The following is a 20178-nucleotide window of genomic DNA, read 5'->3' on the forward strand; positions in this document are numbered from 1 at the left end:
ATATCATTTTCACAAATTTTCCCAAAATCTGTTTCGGAGCATCACCATTGTACATTTTTTGAGCAAATTCTGCCGTTCCAAAGACTACCATCTTCAAAATTCGCTCCGCAGAATCGCCATTTTACATAATATAATGTTGACAAACCTTGCCGTTCCGATGACTATCCATTTTCCGAACGCAGCCTCGTGGGTAAGCAGCGGAGTAGGTCGACAGCACGTAGACGCAAATTAGAGCAGCATTTTCACGCTCAAATTGGGTCAAAACGGCTGCTAGCTCGTTCTGGAGCGCCTTATTTTTGCTCTCAAAACTGCTCAAACTCGTTCCGTACCTACCAAAATTCAATGCTCCAATACGAGTATTCGACACGCTTTGTGCTAGATGCCACATCTAAACGATGCCACTACGCCAAAGTGCACTAAAATCGGATTTCGCCAACCAAGTTTGAATTTTAATATTATAATTATGCTAGTTTATCAAAAGCTAACAAAAATAAGATCGTGAACATTTACTGCAAATGCGTAATAATGATAATCTTTGGGGTCATGCAATTTGCCGGATAAGCCATATTCTTTCAGAATAGTTTCCTAAATCACATTGCTAGATATTATTGATAGAATAAAAAGTTACTTTTGATATTCAAAATAAAGCTGAAATTTCCCATTGATTAATGTAACCTTTTTGACTGTAACGCTAAATTTTAAGCGATCACTTTTGTAATAACGTAAGCTTTCCGCTCATATGTTATATGTTACTGTTTGCAACTTTTAAGGAAATAACCATATTTTATTGATGTTTTCTCCGTTTAAAAGCAAAATTGTCAGCCCATCGTCAGCAGTTCATTGTTATGTCTGCTATGCCTAAAGCGAGAATGCCAGAGACAAAAGAAACAACAGTATTGAGCGACCCGGAGCTCTCTGCAGCGAAGTCTGTATGAGGAAAACTGGCTTGGCACGTTTTCAGGGGTTTCATTCTGGCCTGCGCCCATTGTAAAAGCTGTATCTTTTGTTGACATGGATCAACAGGCTCACACAATAGTATATTCACCATATGGAACGCCTGTCGCACCCAAATTATTCGCTCATACGTCGCAAAAATCAAGCGAAATTTGAAAATGACTGCATTTACAGAAATTGGCAGAGAATAAAAGTACTGAACCAAATTTGATTATTTTGGTATCTCTTTCTAATGATGTCAAAAAAAAAATGTATCACTTTTAGAACGCAACGTTCTGAAAATCCACCTTTCCGCTTTTTTTTTTTTTTTTTTTTGGGGGGGGGGACACCATGTATATATATATATATATATATATATATATACAGTATATATATATTGAGTACGTCATCAGCTCAGCACTTTCTCGATCTCAGACAATGTCAGATCGCACATTGAAATGAAATGAAATGAAATTTATTCATATTCCACATGGTGGACATTATATGATAAAATATACAGGGTATAACACATAGTGGGCATTAAAACTATACAGAGTATAATACATGTATATACAAAATATAGTGATATTCTGAGATAGAATAACACCATATACAAATGTGGAGGGGACTACTTAGAAGCACTGCTTGTCAAATGTAGTCAAAATGATATCAAAGATAAGGCTGAGTGAAATAACAAAAACACCATATATACACTATTTACAAGGGCACATGAACCGTACTACGGATATACAAACAAGTCATGTATATGTTACAAAGCACAAGTTTATGTATAAAGTGTTTACAGTGTACATTATATACAGTGTACCATTAGAATAACGAATGAAACAGAAGATAACCTTCCGAGTACACTTAATGAAAGTACTTCTAGAAAACAATGATTTAAATATACATACGTTTTATTAACATAAAACTGTTTATTAATACTTATCAAGAAACACATGTTTTAGCTTACACTTAAAACTATTCAAGTTCTGAGCTTGTTTTACTGAACGATCAAAGGAATTCCAAAGCTTAGGACCAGTAAACATGAAATTTCTGTTTGCAAAACTAGTTCTATTTTTAGGAAGATGATAATCATTCGCATACCTTGTTGAGTAATTATGTATAACATTATTTTTTCGAAACATTTCCTTAAATACAACAGGAGTAGCGTTAATTTCTACATCGTACATAAAACAACCCAGCTGAAGACGATATAAATCAGTAATCTTAAGAATACGGTTTTCTTTAAACAAAACATCAGTGTGTGATCTATAAGCGGTATTGCATATCAAACGCATCGCTCTTTTCTGCAAGAGAAGCACCCTGTCCATTTTAGTTTGTATTGCATTTCCCCATGCCATTACGCCGTAATTAAGATAAGGAAGAATAAGAGTTGCATACAACATAAGAAGCACTGACTTGGGGAGAATCCGTTTAACGTGATTAATGATGCCAATATTTCTTGAAACTATCTTACAAATATTATCAATATGACAATTCCAAGTTAGCTTATTGTCACTTGTAATACCGAGAAATTTTGTAGTCTTGACTTCTTTAATGACAGAATTATCAAATACCACTTGGTCAGGAAGTTGTTTAACAGAGTTACTGAATAACATGTTATTGGTTTTTTGTTTATTTAAAAATAATTTATTTGCTTTTATCCAAGCAATATTATCTACATTATCTATATAATCTATATTTTCTAAATCTTTTCAAACATCACATGACAAGGATATATTTCTAGGTGTTATAAAACAAATAATAGATGTTTTCATCCGTGCAATGGACAGTCATTCAGTGAAAGATGAAATCATATTGATCCATTCAACTCGGCTGTGTCTCGTAATGGATGATTTCATCTTTCATGTCACGAAATACTCTGTCCATTACACTTACAAACATCAATTATTTGTATACTATCTCTTTCTCTCTCTCTATATATATATCTATATATATATATATATATACATATGTTATATATATATATATGTATATATATATATATATATATCAATACATAAATACATATATCCTTATACATACTTAAATTCATTATAGATATACATGTACAATACATACTCATATTGTTAGCTGTCAACAAGTGGTCAAAGCGATCATTCCGTAGTGAAGATAATGACAGTTTGGCTGGGTAGTCTCCTATAGTCTTCGACAAGATTTAATTCAAATAAACACCAAGTCGAAGATCGTCTCCTCCTGCATTCGAGGGCGTAAAAGATGATACTGAGAGAAAAAAAAATGCCACAAAAAAAAAAAAACGTATCTCATAAACCCTCAAGGATGAAAAAGTTCCGTCAACCAGATTCGGATTCGGCATCCTCGAAATAGGGTAAAACTATTATTCAATATATATATATATATATATATATATATATATATATGTATATATATATATGTATATTTCATTTTTGCCATTGTATAAGGTAATACTAATATTACAATTTCAATTTTTAGGGCCATTTTGAATATCTTAAGGCCCTCATGGGGCAACAGTTGCATATCCCGATTGAAATTCAGCACCCTCTTAGGGTATGAACATCAAATCTTTCCATTTGTCACCATTTAAAAGGAACAATTAACAATGAACTATACATTTTTGGTAAACATCTTTGATATCAAAAAAAATCCTCAGGAATGCAAGAATAGCTTCCATCAGTTTCGAATTCGGCAGCCTTGAAATAGGGTAAAACTATCAATTCATTTTGAATTTTCCACCTATTGGTGTAAATACTTAAGTCAAAATTTCAATTTTTAATCATTTTGGATATCTCAAAACTCTTGGAGGGGGTGAGGGCAATAGTTGCCTTATCACTATCCGGATCAAGCACCTTCCAAATAGGTTAAATTCATTAAAAGTAATGGGCGGACTGTAAGACAAAGTTAGGCCCGAAACTGAATTTGGCACTTGGACTATATCAGTGTATGTAGCAGCCGAGGCGTGTTAGCGCGTTTCGGATTGTTTGTGTTGATTTGCATGTATGTGCATGATTGGGTGTAATTGTGTGTGTGATTGTGTGTGATTGTGTGATTGTGTGTGTGTGTGTGTGTGTGTGTGTGTGTGTGTAGTGTTTGTTTGTTTGTTCGTTCGTTCTTTGCTGTCTGGGACGTTAAACCGATAACCGAGTTTCCCATAAAAAGAATCAATTTTGAGAGACCGCTTCCCCATCTGACATCAGCATTCTCCCTGACAAGCTGCCTGAGATCAAACCGGAGAGGTACAAGCGCTCCGTGAAGCAAACCTTCAAGTGTGACCAGTCAACACGCCATCAGCTTCATTCGCAAAGTAAATTGCGCACCTCACACAAAGTTCTCCGCACAGCACAGACCAGCTATTCCAATCAAAACAAGTCTCTCGGCATTATAGATTTGCATCATCATTATTGCGTCATTGTGATGATGTCATTTTGGGGGAAGCAGGCATATCACCGCCGTTTTCCCTTCGCACGGGACAGATCCTTGCCTTTTCATGTAATTTTGAAGCTATGCTGAAAAACAAAACATTCATCTTTTCTAACAGATTTCAAAATCATTGTCCAATACTGAATGCACTTCAAGTTAGGATACTCGTAAAACCATGATTCAAGTTTATGATGGAGCAAAATCATGTTAACTCTCCGTGTCTTCATTCTGATATACGTGTCTTCATTCTGATATACGTGTAGAAAACACACATCACTATACAGATATGCCTATACGTAGGGAACACAAAGTCCAATTTCAGAGACTTTGATATTACACAATCAAAATATATTGTCCGTTGTACACTAAGAGCAATGCTTGGATGATAAGATTATACTTTGTGCAAATATTCATGAACCTTTAAGACAGAAAAAATGCCTTGGCCGAGAGTGATAAGTTCTGCAAGTCTGTGCTGCTGTGTGTAAATGAATGTCAAATTTACGATAAGAAAATAAATTGTACATGTGTTAGGCGTATTTGCATGTGTGTGTGTGTGTGTGTGTGTGTGTGTGTGTGTGTGTGTGTGATAGTGTCTGATGGAGTCGGTTCAGAAATCATCGTGACAGAGATTGTGGAATGATGGGCGGTTGAAATTTAAAAAAGTCACTATGAGTATCGGTCGACTCTGTTTGCTTTAGGTGGTATACGCAGTTCTTACATAAAGGCCGTGTAACACCTTTCCGGACAAGCCTTGCGTGCGACTTGCGAAGAACATTTTTTACTACCCGGAAGTCCCTGCACATGACCCGCACATGACAGGACCTAGCACGTTTCTCACCCGTAGTCGCCCGGAGGTGCGCACGCAGATCCTGTTTACCCGCTACCATGTTTAGGACCTGTCACACCTTTTCGGGCAAGCTACGTGGGCTTGTTGCGTGTGGGTAGTTTTGTGGAGATACCGAACAATTTCTGAGTTTTTAATGTGTTTTGCTTGCTGGCGGCATTCTACTTAAAGGACAATTTAGTTCACCTTCATAGACATGTGGGTTGAGTGAATGCAGCGATATTAGTAGAACACATCAGTGAGATTTTGAGGAAAATCGGACAATCCGTTCAAATTTTTTTTAGTTTCTGCTCAGTAACGGCTGGATGAGAAGACTATCATAGCATGTGATGTCACATGAGTACAACAATATAAAGGAAGAATAAAGAAAATTCAACATAGTTTCACTTTTCTCGCATAACAAAAGAACACTCGACTTCTCTTTTTCAGAAGGCAGGGGGAGTAATATTACCCCTAAGATATGTCAGTAACAAATCGAAGAAATGTGCACTTTATTCAAAAAGCAAAGTTTTGTGAAATTCTCTTTTTATTTTCCTTACATCGTTGTACGCATGTGACATCATACACTGTAGATATCTTCTCATCCAGCTGTGACTGCGCAGATACTTCAGAAATTCATAACTTTGGAACGGATTGTCGGATTTGTCCCAAACTTACACTGATGTTTCCTACTAATACTCAATCCACGTGTATATAAAGGTGAACTTGCCCTTTAAGTTCTACTTGCGGGTATTCCGTGTGACCTGGGTGCCAGGCGCGTGGGGGCTGATACCTCAGTGAAGGAATTCCTCTTAAGGAATGGCAGAAGTCCCACAGAATGTCATTATCTTGGCCGCATACGGGGACTGAGAAGTACCTGCGTTACAGCTGCAAAGTAGCCTACCTACCTGGAAGTTGCCTGTGAGATGTTGCCTCTAAGGGCCTCCTACTAGCGTTCTGCGTGGACCTCTGGGGGCAATCCCCGTGACTCACAAGGAAAAAAGTTTTGGTCATGCTCAAAACTTGGCTGCTGGTAAATCGGACCTGCGTGCGCACCTCCGGGCAACTACGGGCGAGATAATGTGCTAAAGTGTACGTGCTGTCAGGTGCGAACCAACTGCTGGGAGGTGCTGGTAGCAATTTTTTCCCCCTCTGCAAGTCAACCCGCAAGGCTTCTCCAAGACACAGTGTGACAATTAAGGCCTTGAGCATGCTCAAAACTCGTTCCGGATGAGTAGCGGGGGGTTGCCCGCAGAGGCACACGCAGAACACCAGTAGGAGGCCCTTAGCTGCAGCACCTCGCAGGCAACTCCCACTCAGGTATACTTTGCAACTGTAACGCAAGTACTAATTCGCAGTCCCCGTATGTCGCTCGTAGCTGAAAATGGATCAGCTTCAAAGCTCTGACCTAGGTCACACGGAATACACGCAAGTAGCAGGTAAATGGCACGCCTCTAGCAGTAAGACGCAAGTTTGGAACTCGCCAACATCCTTGTTTGCCAGTAGAAAATTCTCCTGCGTGCTGGAAAATCCCTACTCACGACAAGCCCGCGTAGCTTACCCGGAAAGATGTGCCGGTGCCTTATAAAGACCAGGGGTGTATGTTCTAAGGATCAATGTTCCGTCTTTGCATAACAATCGTGACTTTTGTCTATTGAAGCGAAGAACGGAGCTGGCCCTGCTTCAGTGCGATGTGATGCACACACCCGATGCGTCAGCGGACTGCCTGTAATTGAACATCTATGCCCCTCGTCAACGGGTAACTAAACACACATACACATCTCTTAGAGTTTGTGCGTGCACGACCTTGCCCGCACTATAATTGCCTAATGCGAATGGTATACAGCCATAAAACGACTGTAGTAAGAGAACCGGGATAGGGTTTTACAATGAAGACATTTCTCATTACCCTGGCAGTTTTTACTGTCTTCGAGGTGGTGGATGCACAAAATCCTCGAGTGACAGTCAATGAGGGAATCCTCGTCGGAAAGACTGTCCACTTCAGCGAAGACACGTTCATCAATAAGACGCGCGATGTTGACGTGTTTCTGGTAAGTCATTATGAACCGACAACTACCTTTTTTCCAGTTTTTGCATTCCTTACAAAGCACTGTATATATATATATATATATATATATATATATATATATCATATATATATATATGTATAATATATTAAAGAATTGACAATAATATATAAATAAAGAAAAGTTATTCAAAGCAGTTGAGTGTAAATAGCGAAAGCATGCGGAGTGATAGTATTTACTCCTTTTTGTGGTCTTCACAAATGATATGAACGTTGATCAAGTTGTTCGTTTATGTCGCTTGTAGGGAGTGCCCTTTGCCGAGCCTCCCGATCGATTTTCCCCGCCACAACCAAAGGCTGCATGGACAGGCGAAAGGAATGCTACCGAGTTCTCAGCGGCCTGCGTTCAAGATCTCGCGGAGTTTTACCCCGATATGTCAGAGGACTGCCTGTACTTGAACATCTATGCTCCCAGTCAACGGGTAATTAAACACACACACAAACACACACACGCACACACGCACGCACACACACACACACACACACACACACACATCATTTGTGTGTGTGTATCAGAGGGAATGACTTGCAAAAGTCAGATTTTGCCTTTACCGGATCGGGAGAAGGACGGGAAGGACGGGACACAGCAAGACCATCTTTCCCAACATTTGGGAACGATACCAGGATAGGATAGTATGGTCTTTCTTTCTTTGGTCCTTTTTTTCTTTCACGTCTTTAACCTTTTAGATATAACCCGTGCTCCAGCAAACCGGTATAACAATTCCATAATATCAACAAGTCAACAATTAGAAACAATCGGAACTCAAACTCAGCAGGTGGGCTATTAGGCCCAGTTGTCAATACTCTGTATATTAATGGCAATCTTCGTACAAAGAAAGACAACCAAAAACTGAAGAGGCAAAGACAATTTTCTCTATTGTTAATTGACTCTTTAAACAAAACATGGTGTGAAATTAACCGATGACTGATTTGTGTGTGCGTATAAGTGTCTAAAAAGCCTTTCCCCTTTAACATCTGTGTTTTAGATTTTGAATGTTTTGCCTTTAAGTCATGGTAGATTCCCACCATCAACTTGTTTTCATGTTGCGGATACGCTAATCATATTCATATTCATTCAATCTTGATTAATTAAAACAAACACAAAGATAAATCATTGTGTCAGAAAAAGGCGCGGATGAACATTGACCCCCCCCCCCCCCCATATTCTCCTCCATGATATAATGGTTTAATATGAGGAACTATGCATAGTTTGTGTTGGTATCAATATAGATAAATGGACAACAATTGAATCATTATCGCTTCCTTCTAGATTACATATTAACGAAAAATCGTGACATTCTATAGATTAGATATGGCAATTCCACTCGGGGTTACTATGATATCATGCATGACCGGTTATTAAAAGCAATAAGTTAATGCTGAAAATGGTGAAAAAAAAATGTTCATTATGCACATTTTTATTGTTGGCGTGTGTGACAGCTGATCATTATATATATATATATATATATATATATATATATATATGAGATTAAAACCCAATATGGCATTAAAACGCTTTATCCTGGCGAGGAAAGCGCATGTTTTAGAAACAAGACACCAAACAGGTTAGTCATCGCATTCTTCATCAGCGACCAGGATGCGATGTGATGTTAGAATAAAATCCGTTTCTGAAGCAGAACATACACACAAGGGAATACGTCTGCTCCTGGTCGGACGGATTTCAAAACTAACCTGCTTGTGAATATATATATATATATATAAATATATATATATATATATATATGCCTATATATATATATATATATATATATATATATATATATATGTGTACATATATATATATATATATATATATATATATTAACATGTACTTTTTTTTACCTTGCAGCAACCTGGCATTCCTGTGATGGTATGGATTCATGGGGGAGGTTTCAGTGGTGGAACGGCAATGACGTATGAATACTGGGGTATCCCATTGGTCACGGTTGGTGACGTCATAGTCGTGACCCTGAACTATCGCTTAGGTGTCTTCGCGCAATTTTCAACAGGTACGCCCTTTACAATTTTTGGCGGCGTATTTTGGCGCTAATATAGCAAGTGGATTAGTGTCAATATCTTTCATGATTATGCTAAAGAATGGTAAAGTTTTACTAGTATCTGCACATTTTCTCACTGTTTTCAAACCTGTAAAACAAATCAATTTCAACTGAATTTTCTGTGAAGGTGTTTTGTCGATGGTCCTATCTATCAACTTTGGAATGAAGCCAAATAAATGAACTTGCAGTTATTTTTAGTCTTTGTCGATACACTTTGTCCATGTGATTTTTCTTTTTCTGCCTGTTATTTCGCGTAGACCTAATCATGCATGTTTTAATTTTTTGACTACATAATTAATCAGGCTTAATGATTAATATTGTTAATCATTTAGGGATCATGCGGTCAAATAGTCCTAAATATCATGATTTCAAAACGAACCTATAAACTCTTTGTAATTTTTGTTCCCATCTCTTATCATCACATTCACGAGTGTGCCCTTTGCCTAAGCTATTGTTCTCTCTTATCATCGCGAGTGAAGACAGCAAATAAGCATGAGCAAGTTAAACGGCTCTCAATAGAAAAACAAACACCGAATCATGTTTCAGGATATATAAAAACTACAAAGTAAGTACTGTACTTCTTCTTGTACAAAGTAGTATTTCTATATTATTTTGCTTCTTCTTGGTTTTTCTTTACCACCATTAATCAATATACTTCCATTTCATATCTAGTACACGAGGGGTGAAAAGGAAGATGTTGATTAAAAGGGTGGCGTAGGGAATCTGCTTCCCGTCGGGAAGTAACAAAATGTCATCTGTAGGGTTCGAACTGTCATGACATGATGATAAACATAGCTTGTGAAAAATAACACATAAAAAACAAACAAACTATAAAGCTTGTGTTAGAATCAGTTTGTCGGTAGTGATTGCTCATGACAAAATACTAAACGTATGCATACAATACGAATAATGTAGTAGATTAAAGCCTGCACTATTCAAGCAAGTAACATTTTGGAATTATCAAAGGGAATGTTACACTGGAAAGAAGGGAAAAGGGAAAGGAATGTACGTATTTTTTTATCAATCTATTTATCTAGCAATTTATTAATTTGTTTTGTTTCAGTAGGGGAGCTCTATCTTTGGCTACAAACACTGTTATTCTCAGAGGCCCTACACATACAGTGTACCCACTAACTGTACAATACAAGATACACACATTGTAGACACATAAAAAGATAACATAATATACAATTACTGTACACTTATACGACATAGCCAGTTAGTTGAGTATTGCGAAGGTAGAAAAGTAAAATGCAAATGTGTAGAGTCACAGTTTCTGGTCGAGGAAAAATGGGAAACCACTTATTGTGGCCACAGTGTCTGCAGTGGTTCATTTTTAGGTGTTTGAAAAGATAGAACATCCTGTACACAGAGACCGAAAAACATTACCATGACTTATACAAGCAACACATAAAGTATATACATTCCAGAACTAGTCAAATATTAAATGCTTTGAGATTATCAACCTCTTTTGTCATAACCACAAAGTGGTATGATGTTTGTTTGGGTGTTTTTTCAAACCTCAAAAGACTCAGCTGTATTATGATTCTTTGATACAAGTTTTTTGAATCCGCTGGAAAAAATACCTACAATAGGGATCTGCCAGCACTCCCTAGTCACTGTAGACTAAAGGGTAAAGGTCATAATTATTATACTGTATATCTATACGTTAGTGTTTGTCAGCACCTATTCAAAGCTGCTAGGTATAGTGAATTTAAGGAGGTATCCACCATCTTGTCCCCTTTTTTCATTCGATTTCTCTACTTGTGTCATCCCCCTTTTCTCTTCACTTCTCTCTGCCACTGATTCGCTTTCTCTTTCTCTCTGTTGCTCTCTCTCTCTCTCTCTCTCTCTCTTTCCTTCTTTTTTTCTGTCTTTCTTTCTCCAGAGGACGATGTGGCACCAGGAAACTATGGTATGCTGGATCAGGTCGCTGCACTGGAATGGGTTTATAACAACATCGAAGGTAAGGACTAATATCGAAGAAAATTCACCCTAAAAGAGATAATACTAAGAAGAGATATCCCATGTGATAGACAGGTGTCTCAGCTCGTTAACATGTGTCAGAGAAAATTTGAGCGAAACGGAAAATTCATAGGTTGCAACCACTTAAATACAATACGTCATCTATATGCAGCTGACTCATTGGACTTTCGAAGTAAGTAGGCCTATCTTAACATGAACGGCACGTCAATTCCGCATATCTCCGCTTTGTCGCCATGTGTATAATCATACAAGAAAAACAACGATTAATACCTCTACTTTGCTGAATTGTGCGATCAAAAAGCAAGGAAGGATAATACTAATATTTTATATTTCTCTTTATTGGAAAACGGAAAGTTAACTTCTGTGTCTCGGGAAAGAAAATTAAGTGAGCAGGATAGCCAAGTCGCAGGCATTAGAGGCCGGTCATGGCGATGTTCTTTGTCCAGAATCATTAGAATTGTACGGAGCCTATACTTAACACTTCATCCTGAAATTAGCTGTCTTTGTTCGGAAAATAATTTCACTTGAGCTAGTAATTTCAGACACAACTTTTATTCATGGCCAGTGAGTAATCATTGAGGTGGTCTGCCACCCCCCCCCCCCCCCCCCCCCCCCCCCACCCCCGATTTGTATGATTTTTATTCCATGTGACAAAACAAATGTGAAAATGAAGTGGCTTTCTGTTTTAAACCGATGCTATGAATCACTATCCCGAAACCTGCGCGCATGTACACTCACCAAAGCCTCACTACATCAGTCATGAAAAATCACCTTCACTCTTTAATCCTTTTCAAGCCTTTGATGGTGACAAAGATGACATCACGATTTTCGGGGAAAGCGCCGGGTCGGCGAGCGTCAATTTCCACCTCCTTTCCAAACTCAGCCGGGGCTTCTTCAATAAAGCGATGTTACAGGTGAGCGCTGTTGGTCGCAACAGCATTTTAACAACATTTGTCACAGCAAACAGGCTATCTCTATCTCATTGACCACCAATAGTTATAGGTAGTAGACAATAAGGCGTAATAAGTCGATTAGATTCTTTTCCTCAAAGAAGCAATACATGCACATACATGTTATGTGCTCGTGTGCGTGTATGTGCCTTTATTTATATGTGCGTATATACTCGTGATTGTATGTGTTTTCATGCTTAAATGAATGTATAAAAAATACCAGTAATGACAGTGTTCAACACTATGAGGGCGTTACGTATTCAGATTAGAATCATGGTATGGGATACAGACAACTGTGTATCAGCGGAATCAAAGTTTCTGTACCTGTTCCATTGATACAAAAGTGAGGTCATGAGTCAGATGAAAATCATGTGGACTGTTTTACGTTTATTACTGAAACAGAGCGGCAGTGCCTTCAGTCCTTGGGCCTTTAAGCACGATCCAGAAAGGGAAAGGAGGCTGTCCCAAGGTTTGGGGGTCGCCTTCGGGTGCGATACGTCCACCTCCGAAGTTTTGGTTGCCTGCCTCAAACTCCAAGAAGCTGACGAACTAAGGATGAAAGCCAATGAGGTACACTCTCGTAAAGAAAAAGTTTCACCTTTAGAATATATTTCAACTCCTCACTCTCCACTCGATATTGTCCAGATGTATTGTGATTTGCGCAGGGAATTCCAGTTCATAATAAGGATGATCCTATTCCACACTTACAAATTATTGTCCGATTTCTGTTTTCCATCCATTTGAACCATATTCCAAACTCTATGTAAAATTCTAGGGATTTTATTTTTTTCATGAAATAAGATTCTTAACCCAAATCAATTTTACTTCAGGAAAACAAATTCTCTACCGATTTTGCTTTTCCTAAACTGTAAGATGAATTAATAAACTCTTAAAAAAATTATGTTTGCTTTGTAAATGGACCTTCCATAAAGCTTTCGATACTAGCAAACAAATTGCTTTTCTTCATAAACTATAATTACGGAGGGCATAATTTTTGTTTGACAATTCACAGCATTTTTCTTTTTGCAACAACATGGTACTGATTTTATGGAATTATGTGTACGCAAATATTTTGTGTTGTTGGAAATAAAATGAAAAGAAATTAAAGATATTATTTACTGTTCTTCTGGGTTTTTTTTTTTCGTTCATTTCATTTACCAGCATGTTGCTATCTACAAAAACTTAATAATTGACTAATAGTATATGAAGTAATTGATTATAAAATAAAACTAATTTTAATTGAAAATGCAGCATTATACAATTTCAACGGAACGCTTATCTTTAAATATGATTAAAACATAATATGTTTTTTACAACTCTTAGAAAGGTAGATTTAACACAAAATATTACTATTGATGGTATTTTTCCAGAACAAAACAAATAATTATATCTGATTCTTGGCGTGGCAATCGAAAGTCATCTGTCATTATGCAATCACGTGTGAGCATTGTGGTGATCTTCTTCATAGATAAAGGAATTGCAACATTGTATAGATTAAAACATTTCCTACCATAATATCATCTTCGTACGATATACAATGCATTGATTTACTATAGAATAACATCATTTGGAAGATTGTACAAAAAAAAAATACAACAGAATGATATACTTTCACTACAAAAGCAAACGGCTAGGTTTGCACGAAATCGCCATATCTCTCATACACCGAACCCTATTTAGTCGTTTGAAAACACGTCAAGATTATACATGATATACATACAGTACGAAACATCTAGCTGTTTTATGTTTTGATATCATTATCATATAAGTGATTCCCAGACTACCTTGTAAACGTTCATATAAAGTTCTTCTAAAGTGCAGGGAAAATTGAAAAGAACGTGAAGGAATGAAAAAGTTACAACAATGTTGTGTGGTAACTTTGCAAAGATGGCTTCAATCATTGTTGGACAGCTATAATATCTTTAAAATAAATGATGCCTCAAAATGTGGCCTTGGAATCTACAATAACGTATTGTCATTTGTCACAATAACATTACTGCATTATCTCACTTTCTCACAATCTCATTTTGCCCTTGTCTCTTTATGGATTGATATAGTTGTATAATCTTGATGGCGCTTATCCAGTTACTCTTGACGGTACCTTTCTGGAGGACACCCCAAAGAACCTGTACGAGATGGGAGACTTTGCGAAGGTACCGCTTCTCGCGGGGTTCAACAAAGACGAAGGTACTTTGATTCCTTTGGCCTTTCTACCCCATTATATCGGCAGCCCTATCCCGCCTGTGATCAACCGTACAACTTTCGACTTCTTCGTAAACTATTACAGGAGTTTCGGGTTAAGCGATGATATCCTTGGGGATTCCATCAACCAGGAGTATATTGACTGGACCATCGCCGACGACCCGGGCGCGGATTACTTTCCATCCCTGGTCGATCTGGGAACCGACTTCGATTTCGCTGCCCCAACGGACTACGTAATCAGAAAACACGCAAACGCTGGAGGGACAGTATACAAATATTTCATGACCCACGTGCCAACAAAGTATGCTGTCCGGTTCTTACTTTTCTTGTCAAAACGTGTTGGCTGATTTGTGTGTGTGTCCTCATTTTACCCTCCTGCTGTATTTTTGATAGTATAGGACGATAATTCTGAACAGATCTAGGGGAAACTGGCCTTGTTTAACCCTTCTGCAACTGTAAAACCAATTCAGTTTATTAACAGAAGATAATGATCATGTATTGAAACACAAGAGCGAGTCGTTGTGTTGTGGTAGAATGATCACAATACAAAGATGGAACAATTATAGATACAAAAATGTACATGTACTATCAATAATAATGGAATAAGGTAGTCTAACAACGGGGGATAAAAGAACAACAACACTTACACATTCACCAGAAATACAATGTTTCAAAGACCACTAACAAGACTCTTGTGAAATTTTAAAAGTGGCCATTTTCTCTTTAATGTGTGTTCACCTATGCTTGACTCAGCGGGTCACTCTTATTTTCACACAGATGTTGGCGAATACTTTTAGAAATACCCCTGCCATACTACTTCATAAAAAAAAAAAATATTCGTTCAAAAGTAAATGCCACGTTGATTGGGAGGGAATTGCTATTCTGTTGTGTATAAAAATGATAAAAATACTTCTAATTTTCATGTATTTTTGAAAATTTTCCAGTGTTAACGTGGTATCGTATACATATTTTTTCTTCTAGATGTCGACATAATCACCGTGCAAATTGGGTATTACCTTTTTGTGCTGTTTCTGACCTTTTATCAATTAAAGGGGTCGGTGCAATATAGTGCTAACCCACACTTCTGTCAGAATTGAGTTACATGCATTTTCATGATCCTTATCCTTCACTCTAACCTCCGTGATAATATCATATTTGAATTCAACCAATAAGATGGTAAAAAATGCATGCATTCATGTTTTATTAATGTACAATGTATGGACTTTCCAAACATTCAACAGCGATTATCTCAAAATGACCATTTTGTGGGTTAGCCTATATTGCACCGACCCCTTCAATTGCAGTCATTGTGAATCACTCTTTTAATCCATTGTAATATATGAACTTCTTTTAATGACCTACTCATTGCTAGGAGCAATCTCCAGTATGGAGAAATCTACCCCTCCACTCCGTGGCTTGGAGCAGGCCATACAGAAGACTTGACTTTTGTCTTTGGGATGCCCTTTATTGATGAGCTGTACAACATCAAAGCACACAACATGACCGCAGAAGAAAACGCCCTCTCCGTTAAGTTCATGGAATTCTGGACAAACTTTGCAAAGTCAGGGTAAGCGTTTGTTCATATCTCCCCAATTTTATATTTTCTCAAGTCATAATTCAATTTGCATTAGGTTTGGCTCCGTATAAAGATGAGTAAAACAATAACTCACACATACAATTGCAATTAACAGGTGGGGGTTTATGATGAGAAGTAGGCTAAAATAGGTATCTCATTGGCTTGGAGACTAGGTGGCGGCATACTGGCGACTCGAGTTTCACTGGTGGCTAAGTGGTGACAGAGACGTCTCCTTGACGTCACGGTGACGTCTCCTTGGGACTAGCCTGGTCTCCAGGGAGTCGCAAAAGAGGCGAACATATTCGACTTTTTCAGACATTTATCAGTAGCCACGATCCAGATGGTTTAGAGACGTGTCCGCGACGTCTCCATGACGTTTCCTACAATGTGGCCAATTCAAACTAAGTTTGTGAGCGAGTTCTCCGAGACGTCTCTGCGACCTTGCGGATACCCTTTGGTGACCTACCGGAGATGTCTCGGATACATCTCCGCTACTGAGAAGACGCTTCAGAGACGTCGGTATGACGTTGTGGATACCTCTCTGGGACTTCTGGGCGAATAAGTTGTCATTTCGTTTGGATATGTGTCGAAATCGGTCTAGAGTCGCCTTATTAGTGAGAGGACGAGCCATTCAACTTTAGTCTTTTCAGTCACACGAGTAGCCGGCAGTCGCTTCGAAGCTTCCTCCGGTGAGATAGGCTCTTAAAGGAGTTGGTGGTAGAACTTGGAATTTCTAAACTCGGTCTAAATTGAGTATACATGGATCTCCTATCATATTGTAATCATTAAACTGAAATGGTCCCAAAGAAGCAGAATTAAAAGCTTGGCTCCCTGCTGAGAATTTAGTCAAATAACCAAATCCCAGTGTCTCAGGTGTTACCGAGTGGCAGGTGTCGTGCTAAAATGGATGATATAAAATTCCAAGCAGAACCACACCAACTGTTCTAATTTTCTAATTATCTAGATCCTTTGTGTATTTGGCCGTCCTGGAAGGGTTAATATCGCTAAAAGTACTCCAAGCATTTGAAACAGAAACAGATGGAGCGAGGTCCAACTGGCCCTTGATAACAAGTGGCTTTTGTTGTAATTTAGTTGAGGATTTCTCCATTGGGTCAAGGTATTTTTATAAACTCAGATATATTTACATAAGTTATCATATAATATACAGTCCGACCTCTCATATCCAGCCTCTCTTTATAAGGATCTCTCTACTATCCGGACGCGAACTCGCCGTGATTTTTTTTAATCTAGTAATTACGGGGGAAAGGGAGATTCCAAGCTAAAATGTAATTCCTACACAAACTCTCATTATTTAAATATAATTTGCAACATATTTAAGTAAACATGCATTCACATCTGATTTTAATCCAAAAAGCATGCATTCAGATCGTCAAATTTTGCACTGACAGCAAAGAAAGATCGAGTCTTAGTACGCTATCTTCAATAACTTAGATATCTAAAGGCAGCTGCGTGCATTGAACATTGAGTCTCCCATATCCGGCCAAATCTCCTGTTCGGATATATGTGTATAGGTACAGTCGTGGAGAGTTCTAGACAAGATGAAGAAGGTGTAGAAATCCAGAATGATTAAAAAGAGAAAATCAATCTCTTCCAAGCAATTATTACTATGGAATCAATACTACTCCACGGATGCGAAACTTGGACAATAACCAACAAACATACCAAGAAATGGGATAGTTTGTGCAGTCGTCAGTGTCTAGGTAGATGCAGATCATCACATAAGCAATGCAGAACTATATAGACATCTACCAAAAGTCTTTTCATAAGATAAGCCTGCGAAGGCTGAAACTAGCAGAACACGTGCTGCTTTCGGAGAAAAGATATACTCGTCTCCCAATTATTGCTATATGGACGCCATCGTATGAGCAAAGATGCCGAGGGAGACAAGCCGAGACATAATAGATATGAAGAAGACACAAGACTTGAGGTGGAGAACCATTGGGACGTTATTCTGGACAAGAAGTATGTATTGAACCGTCATGTCACAAGGAACCGCGAGGAATCGACAAAAGAAATGAAGAAGATAGATAAGGACATAATATGGCGCCCAATTTTGCTCTTCGTTAGAGCTAGCTATACGTATGACCCTATACAGTAATCCATATAAGTTTTCGACATAAATGTATTTTCATATAGAAGACGAACAAAAGCTATGATTTGTACATAAACTTTCAAAAATAAGTAACTTAAGTGGTCCCAATGATGAAAAGTGTTAATTTCGAATTTCTTTCTTGACAAACGGCACTCAGAATGAAATAAATATGACTCATGATTCTTTGTCGTATAATTGAACGCAGAGATCCCAGCAGACCCAGTGAGGACGTTCCCCAAGGAGACGGGGAAGATTTCTGGCCTCTCTACACCATCCCTGAGCTCAGTCACAAAGAGTTATCCCTTGAACTGGGAGAGGGAAGAGCCGCTAGAGCGAGAGGGTGTCGCTTCTGGAATCACTACATGCCTACTCTCATGATCTTTACGAGTGAGGCCATGATTTCCTTGATTTATTTTTTTTTTCAGAATACATTTTGTAATGGCAGTCATCCAATCAAATAACTTTGCTCTTTGTGAAAGCCGCTTCAACAATTTCTATTTGGTAATTGTAATCTTTTTTATGATGGTAATGACAGGAAAATGCGATACTTTATGAAAATAATGTCCTGAAAAGTAAGCAATTCTTATAACTATTCTTCCTACCTGTAAACAAACATTTACACATCTACTTTTGATAAAATGTTCGTGTATAGTTTTAAATGTATATCATCATTGCAAACCATTTTTATGTATCTGCCACTTCATTCTACGTATTTGTGCTCTGTCTGATAAGTTTTTTCTTTCGAGTTTGTATCATGGAAAGAAGATAAACTGAGCTGAAATATTTCAGTGCACTCGCTATACTTTCTACTGCCTTCTCCTAATCACTCATCTTAAAATGAAATTCCACATCATTTGAATGGTATACCTGAAAAAGGTTAAGTTGTTTAGTGCAATAATGAAATTTTGATCCGAATCGGATGAAAATGAAGGGAGTTATGAAATTGTGATGTTTTGATTATTTTCTCGGTATAGCTCTTGACCAGTCAATGAAGCACACAAATGTGAATTCATGATATAATCCCACACAACTTACATGGGTTAGAAAATAAGATTGTGAAATTTCTACTTAATCGTTTAGGCGCAGCTATGCCCAGTGTATAATCCTGAGAGTTTGACTGATCATTTTTTTTTTCAACCGGGAAAAGCATTATGTTGTAAACTTTTAATAAGAAAACTTGAATTGGTGTTTTTTTTTTTTCAAACCAGAATTTGCGAGGCGACGACATCTCTAGTATACTGTTCAAGAACTTTTTGTTCACAAAAATTTATGACTTCGACGGAAATTCATTTCCCAACTTTCTTACATTTAATCCGATTTCGACCTATAAGATTTCACTGTTATGCCTGTTACATTTGACATTTTATTTCCAGACAAACTTTTAACTAGTCTGAAATTTCCCTCTCCTCGAGTTTTAATGTGATCCTTTCTGATATCTTAACACTATTTTGAGTGCAATATCGTTGATCAGCTCTGCCGCTTCTCAACTTCTTATTCTCCTGTTCTTCCTTTCTTCTTCTCCCTTTCTCCTCTTTTTTTTTTTGTCGTTGATAATATTTAATTTTTACTGATTCATTTAATTCTCACTTTATATAAAAAGCATATAATTCTATCAACGATTTCATCTCAATAATCAGGCGACATGGACGAGACCGAGAAAGAATGGCGGGAAAGCTATGATGACTGGAAGGACAACACGGTGGAATGGCAGAGGGCTTTCGAAGATTACAAGGATGGCACCACGTGTGATTGAAATACTGGCGACCAGTGAGGCTTGGGCCGCCCAGAAAATGTTTGATCAGACTACTGGCTCTGTCACTGGGTTAAATAGTGGCCCAAAAGGAAAATGAAAAGTTAAGAATCAGACAGGATGGGCAAGGTTTAAAGTTCCTGTTTAATGTTTGATAGCATGCGGTGATTTAAAACAATTTGTAAAAAGCGTTCAAGATATCACTTTTGATGCATAATTATGTGTAGGTCTGTTGTATCACAATACATCCTATACCATATAAGATTTTTGCAATAAAGC

The 20178-nt window shown here is 37.8% G+C and overlaps 1 protein-coding gene across 1 annotated transcript; it reads left to right on the plus strand.

Moving 5' to 3' along the window:
- Positions 1-7068: 7068 nt before the first annotated feature.
- On the plus strand, positions 7069-19902 carry LOC139709470 (acetylcholinesterase-like). Its single transcript, XM_071621431.1, has 10 exons — positions 7069-7230; positions 7511-7687; positions 9115-9274; positions 11211-11288; positions 12104-12222; positions 12661-12828; positions 14316-14761; positions 15833-16027; positions 18355-18536; positions 19787-19902. Exons 1-10 carry the CDS (start codon positions 7069-7071, stop codon positions 19900-19902), a joined length of 1803 nt encoding a protein of 600 aa, XP_071477532.1.
- Positions 19903-20178: the final 276 nt, after the last annotated feature.

The sequence above is a fragment of the Diadema antillarum genome, unplaced genomic scaffold (assembly GCF_040938485.1).
Source record: "Diadema antillarum isolate AM-2024a unplaced genomic scaffold, OU_Dant_1.0 seq00001437_RagTag, whole genome shotgun sequence".
Classification (NCBI taxonomy): Eukaryota; Metazoa; Echinodermata; class Echinoidea; order Diadematoida; family Diadematidae; genus Diadema; species Diadema antillarum.